The 6,985-nt window shown below is 46.4% G+C and overlaps 1 protein-coding gene across 1 annotated transcript; it reads right to left on the bottom strand.

Annotated features, from left to right (window-relative positions):
- Positions 1 to 746: 746 nt before the first annotated feature.
- LOC119307644 lies at positions 747 to 3,681 on the bottom strand. Its single transcript, XM_037583715.1, has 3 exons — positions 3,065 to 3,681; positions 2,186 to 2,533; positions 747 to 2,063 (listed from the first exon to the last, which is right to left on the bottom strand). Exons 1-3 carry the CDS (start codon positions 3,476 to 3,478, stop codon positions 1,434 to 1,436), a joined length of 1,392 nt encoding a protein of 463 aa, XP_037439612.1. The 5' UTR covers positions 3,479 to 3,681; the 3' UTR covers positions 747 to 1,433.
- Positions 3,682 to 6,985: the final 3,304 nt, after the last annotated feature.

A 6,985-nucleotide genomic window follows, 5' to 3' on the forward strand; every position in this document is an offset into this window, starting at 1 on the left:
CAACCTTCTCTCTCAAGAAAATTAGCTCGGGACCACCGCGAAGATTTACGAATCGGAGAATGCCGTTGCATATGAGGTTGACAAGCGGGCCATACACGTTGGAATATACTTCCTCCGTTCCTAAATATAAGTCTTTGTAGAAATTTTACTATGAACCACATACGGATATATGTAGACGCATTTTAATGTGTAAATTCATTTATTTTGCTTCGTATGTAGTTCATAATGAAATCTCTAGAAAGACTTATATTTAGGAACGGAGGGAGTACACCACATGAGCAATTTAACCTCTTCCTTTGTCCTTTGGTCTTGGCTAGAGCATTGGTGCCATCTTCCCAAGGAGAAAACAAAGCCCCAATAGCCCTATTGTACAGGAAACAAGACGGTGGAAGACGACCAAATAACCAATGGCCACCCCATGATGAGGCGTAGTAGCATGACGCTGAAGCATCTGATGGAGTGGAGCACAAAGGAAGAGATAATACAAGAGGCAAAGCTAATTGCACCTTAAAAAAGAAAGAAATAATACTTGTATACAGTACAGAAGCTGAGGTGAAGCACATGGGCACCAATACCATCATGTTAACGAATCATGGCCCCCAACATGCTGCAAGCTAAAGCGGAGTGCAGGAAGGGGGCAAAAGCTACACTGATGCTGCATTATGGTACTAACAACATGGCACATCACAAAGCTAAATATCACCAATGCTTCAGCATGTATAGTAAAAGTGGGGTTGAAGAAGGAGTGCACAAACGGAAAAACACCTCAATCCATTCATAGAAGTTTTTGGCATACATCAGCAGCTCCTGTAAAATACAATCACCACCATCTCATACTAAATAAAGAGAGATGTGTGAAGGAGAAAGGGAGAAAAGAAAAAAACAGCTAGACAGACCCATGATATGGAACACTATTAAAATAAGAGCAACAACCACTCTGGACCTTCCAGTCTCCCCTAAAAGTTAGTTTGACCAGAGACTATCACAAACCAAAGCACACTGGACTGCTAATTGGGAACGATGAAATCACTCTCGGTTGCCGACGAAGAAGTCCTTCTTCCTCGCTGGCCTCTGATAATTAGTATTGCTACCAAGGAAACAGCAGCGCCACCACCATGATGGTTAATCATGTGGCTGGATGGAGGAGAACACCCCTGGTTCTTCTTCCACAGGCACTGGCAAAAAAAAACCAGAAAGACTACCTACTACACCATATCTCTGAATGAGATCAGAAAGGATTCTTCACACAGGGCCTCTCCTCAGGGTCAGGGATATGGAAGAGGAAGACCATGTGGCTGCTTAACCTTCCCTATTTACAGGGGGCATTTGGAATTTCAAAGATCCAAATCCTCCTTTAGCCCTTCTCTTTCTACCCTACATTCATCAAAATGAGTCAGTAGTACTGCAAGCAGCAGTATGAACAGACCAGGAAATCACTTGCAATCTCGCTGCAGGGCTCCGCTCCACGCAACATTATCATCGGCCTTCTCTAGAGCAGCAACCTTGGCACCATGGCATGGGAGAAGACCGCCGGCCTTGCTCTTCCCACTCTGCGGAAGCTCAACAGTCTCACTGATGGACCCAGACTTGATATCAGTGGGTGGGATGAAGCAGTCCATGGAGAGACCGGGAACATTGAACGCGACCTCCTCGATGCTCCATGCCTCCTCCATGCGAGTCTTGGTGTGGCTCATGGCCACCTCTCCGAAACGGAAAAGGGTCACGGCCGAGCGCCCAGAATGTGCAATCATTATCCCCTCCACCGGCCGGTAGTCCTCGATGAATGAATTGATGGTAGTCTCCCAGTAAACCGCATCACCTCCGGTTGTGGACTGAATTCGAGTGAGATGAGAATCTTCGAGGTGGACAAGAAGCCCGGTCTTCTGGCTGAAGTACCCAAAGAGGACATGCCGGATGATCTCCGCGAGCCCCTCGCTGCGTGCTCTTAGCGTCTCAGGATCAGCACACAGCTTCAGAATGAAGCAATCGTCCCCATTCACCTTCCTCTCTCCAATGCAGCGTGCACCAGCAAACATGCTCGCTGTGGTCAAAGGATCCAGGCCCTGGAGAGAAAAGGAACAATAATCTTCATACTCCGTTTTCAAAAAAAATTCATGCACAATGGTGTGTAGATGAATTGAGAAAAGACCACCTAAAGATGGTGAAAATGGTGCTGGCGTTGTACCTGAAGCGAGCGGCGGAGAGGGCGGACAGGTCCCTTGGCAGAATGTGCACCAAGCCATGGGGTGTGGCGCCAGACGAGCTTGCCGTTGCATCCGGCGTGCACCTTGCTCCCACCAACAGCCAGCTCAATGTACCACATCTCCGGAGCCATCTGCCACAGCACGAACCGTCCAGGCTCAGCACAGCGCGCCGCCATGCGGTTCCTCACGACACGACCAGCTGTCTCGCACTCGGTAGCCACCATGCGCACCTTCCCCATGGCATACGAGTTGCGGACTGAAGAGAGGAGCTTCTGCCCGCCGGAGGCAGCCAGATACTGCTGCAGAATGTACTGCGCCGACGAAGTCTCCTGCATAGACCAGATCAATACCTCGCTGTTAAACAGCTATAAAGCTATGGTAAAGAGCCATTTTTCACTGCAAGTAGCTCATTCAGCTTTAAGTTTAATCTTTCTTCTTTACAGCAAATAGACATTATCTGTTAAAGGGGTCTACTGTATCATACAGTACAAGGAAAGCCATTTTTCCCTTTTAGAATGGCAATATGTTCAGATGCCAATTTTGTAGCAAATAATATGAACCCTTGCTGAACACATCACATCAGCAACTCATTTTTATACAGTGTTTCCCCTAACAAACCAACAAGTTTCTGGAACACATTTCAGAGAAAACGTCAAAGAACAGTTTCTCCCATTTAAGAAATTATATAATAAAAGAACAAAACAGTACTACTAATTCCAGCCAAAAGAAGTTGGCGGTAGCAATCAATAAATCAAATCTTCTAATGGACAGAAAAGATTTGTACTCGCGAGAGCACTGGAGTGAACTCAATCTAGAGCAAGAAGAAGCGAGCAGAGAAGGGAGCAACAGCGAGCGCTTACAATGGGGGTGTCCTTGATGCTGAGGTGCGGGAGCGGCTCGGCCGCGCAGACATGCACGGGCGCGAGCGCCGCGCCCATGACCCCGAGCAGCATCCTCAGGTCATTCCGCCTCGCCGCGCTGGCGCCGCCGGCGGAGGCCACCGGCCCGGACGACGGCGCGCGCGCGAGCTGGCCGCGCACCCAGCGCCCCCACCCGTCCCTGCGCGCGCGGCCGGCGCCGTCGCCGCCGGCGGCCTCCTCCGGATCCGGGCCCTCCATGAGCGGCGCGAGCGCCTCCCCGCCGCCGCCCCCCGCGTACCGCAGTGCCGCCTTCGCCGCCGCCACCTCCTCGGCCCTCCGCCGCGCCCGCGCCGGCGACAGCCCACGGGCCACCTCCTCCCGCAGCGCCGAGAAGAAGCCCTGCTTCTTGTCCATGGCCGGTGGCAGGGACCTTGTCGCGATTACCCGAGACCACGAGCGCCTTCCCAAGACAAAGCCTCAGGCCAGTGTGTAGCTTGTGTTGGCGACAAAGAGAGGGAAGAGTGGAGTGGGGTGCGAATATAAGCGAAGGCGAGGGGGCTGGGCCGGAAAAAGGCTGGGAGCAGACTGGAGGCGCAGCGCCGAGTGTGTGACCTCCTGAGCGACTAGGACTGGACTGCGCGGGGCGGTTATCACAGTGGGCGGCTGGCTAGGGTTACCGCCAAGGTGAGCTTACCCTCCTCTGCGTCCTGTTGGAATGTTGAGAAAATCCTTAATTTTTGAGTGATACACCAGGATTTTCTTGTAATATTTTGCTAATGGGATGGTCAAACATCAGGATTTTCCTCCACTAGATCTGATTTATTCTTGATGTTTTATTTTTTGCGAGAAAATTTCTGATCTAATTTAATCTTGATGTTTTATATAATGGTGTTTGAAAAAGTTGTTGCTCTGTTGCTTTGGTTTTATTGCATGTCACGTAAGTTAGAGTGTGTGTTATAAGTTGGAGTTTTTTCCGCATGTTTATCTGCACACGTTGTCAGCAACGTAAAGCCATAATAACTGGTCTCACGCGACACGTTCTTGGTTGTATGAGTCACGTCTCTTTTCACATAATAATAAAAAGAAACAAATTACTAATACGATGTGAACAATGATATGTTTAATAGTATAAGCACCTAACTCGGAAGATGTGATTGGGCTCTCAATGTGTGTAGTACAAAGAGTTAGTGTTGTACAAAGAAACACGGATTACCTCTCACGTTTCCTTTTATTCATAGAAAGTGATGCAATATCGATTCACATTTCCTTTTCTTCACATAACAATAGCAATCAACTCTCATGCTATGCGCAACAATAAATAAAAACACAAAACAAAGAAAAAGAGAAACCTTTTCTTTTCCTTTTGCGGGGAAGAGAAAAATGCTTTGCCCCTACTACCAGCTGGCGGTGAGCGCATCCACGGGCACTGTCCATCTCTGACGCATGGTCCCCACGTGAGGCCATGGCACGCCGTCATGGCGTGAAGCTTCGCAGGTTTGGGAAAACGGACAACAAGCCAGCCTGCCGTTCCATGTAGTACTGCTCACGTGGCACGCATCGCAGGCATACCATACCCTACCCCGGATGGACCGTGTAGCCACTCCTAATCCTACTTGCTTAGATTACATTCAAAGCGTGCTTTAGCTGGCTTTATTAAGGTTAAGGTGGCAGCATAATTGGCTTTGCTCCACACTAATCACCCAAAGCTAAAAGGATTCCATGATCGTGATCTTGTTCTTGCTCTTTCCCGAAATTCATGGTACGGTTTCGCCGCCGACACGGCCGGATTTGCGGTTCTAAACAAACTGAAAACGCAGCTTCGTGCATCTTACCCAAACTAAAAATAATATTGTGCTTCAATATTACAGAATCAGTTGGTAAAGTCAAATTAAGCTACTAATCACAGTGACTAGTTAAATACTCCTAGATAGCAGCAACTGGTGTATTTTCCTTAATAATCAACTGATCAGTCAAGAGCAGAATAGTAGTACAAAAATTACACGAGGCCATATGTGACCATGCTTCTAAGAACTTCAGTTCCGACCGTTTGAAACGCACCACCTTATATTTTTACAGGCCTGGAAATATGTGCAAACAAAACTAAATTCGTCAAAGCCGCAGCGGTTTCTCAGCTGACATGTGGGCCCGGCTGTCTGTGCAGTGGAGCTCGACCGACCGCACGCGGTGCCAGCTGGAATTCTTAATCGATTTTGTAAGATTATGTTCGTACTGCACTGGGCGATATTGTATTCGGTTTTGCGGAATTCGCGATGGCACGCGTGGTGTGTGATTAACTATGAAGCGATTTATTTGTTTTTATTTAAAGGGATGGTGTGATGCTTAGCCGTGAGGACAATCTCCATCAAGCAGGTCACGCGGCGTGCGATCGAGGTGTGTTGATTAGCATGTTTGGATGGTGATGTCAACTAATCACTCCCCATTAATGGCATGATGACCTAGTTGGGTTGGAATCTCCGTTAGTAATTTTTTTGATGGGGTGATGACCTAGCTTGTTTCGGGCCATTTGTTTATGAAAACAAGGGTGTAGACTACATTACTGAGAAATCAGTGTAAATTAATATCAACAACTTGAGATCGTTGGGTTCATTAAATATTTTATTCTGTACAGTTGACCCAGCAAATATGTAGAAAATCATTCATAAGAACCTCAATGTATTTTTCATGTGCTTTTTTCTGTAGACTTAATAAATTATCATAACGTTCAGTTGGCGACCATGTTTGTGATATAAATTATAGTGAACGGAACATGATAGAACAACTAGAAAATTATGTTAGTGACAAATTAACAGGTGTGTGGGAGCTAACTTTCACTTTGCAGTTCATCTTAAATTTCATGCATATAGTGGCGCGTCGACAACTCGTTCTGGCAGCGATAGTGATTGTATTGATACTTGATAGTGTTGGGTCCTTGATGCAATTTTTATTATGTTTGAGATATTTTATACTTCTTAGCAATATTTATAATGGATCTGGATCATTTCACGTAAAAAATATTATTGTCTTTTTCAAAGTAGTATGTGCCATCTACAGGAATTGGTGCTAAAAATGGTGTGCAAAGGGTCAAACAAATCCGTTCAAAATAGGAAAAAGCTATCTGTCTCTACACGCTCGCTAAGCGATTAATGATGTTTCAAATCTTAGTCCGTAATTTTCAAATTTCACACGAAATGGACATGGACACTGATGCATACACAATTAATCATCTGTATCACTGTATGGTTGAGCACTGTCCATGATCGATCATTAAGCCTAAGCTGCTTCTTTCACACTCATCCCATTGATGACCACAACAGTGTCAGATTTTGGTCGCTCTCGCAATGACGCCGGCTGTAATGCTCTCAAGAGTGTTGGGAGTCCACTGTCAGCTAGCTATAATGTATACGGAGCAAAACATGATTAGGCTCTGGGCATGACAACTCCATTAATTAACCCCACATACAATGTGACCTCTAAATTAGATATACCAACAACCAAAAAGTTGTGGACCAAAAGCCAAATTTGACCTTTTATAAGAGATGGCCTATCAACATCATATGTATATATTGACACTAACTGATTAGGTATTTTTTTTGAGAATTGATTAATACTATGTGGCGGTGGATCCATGGGTAGTTCCATAACAAGGACTCGGCCAGCAGGCCTGAACATCCCTAGTTCATGTCAAGGAATCACTCGGCTGGGTCCGGCATCACGGAAGCCCATTCGGCTGTTCTTTGCTATATGAGCATCATTTCAGATAACTTTGGAGCAGTTCTGTGGTATTATTATGGGCATCTTCAATGTCGACCCTCAAATCACCTATGTCCGGACGTGTTTTGTCATCCAATAGGGTTGTATCGATCTGCTAAGCGGTCCGGATGTGTTTTTCCCGCAAAACCAAGAAAAGTAAGTGTGTGTGTG

This window comes from Triticum dicoccoides, chromosome 5B (assembly GCF_002162155.2).
Source record: "Triticum dicoccoides isolate Atlit2015 ecotype Zavitan chromosome 5B, WEW_v2.0, whole genome shotgun sequence".
Taxonomy (NCBI): Eukaryota; Viridiplantae; Streptophyta; class Magnoliopsida; order Poales; family Poaceae; genus Triticum; species Triticum dicoccoides.

Excerpts from the sequence above, each read along its gene's own strand:
- LOC119307644 (XM_037583715.1), bottom strand. The coding sequence starts at position 3,478 with ATGGACAAGAAGCAGGGCTTCTTCTCGGCGCTGCGGGAGGAGGTGGCC. Across the intron at positions 2,534-3,064 it reads GCATCAAGGACACCCCCATT|GAGACTTCGTCGGCGCAGTA; the intron begins GTAAGCGCTCGC and ends TGGTCTATGCAG. Across the intron at positions 2,064-2,185 it reads CTCTCCGCCGCTCGCTTCAG|GGCCTGGATCCTTTGACCAC; the intron begins GTACAACGCCAG and ends TTTTCTCTCCAG.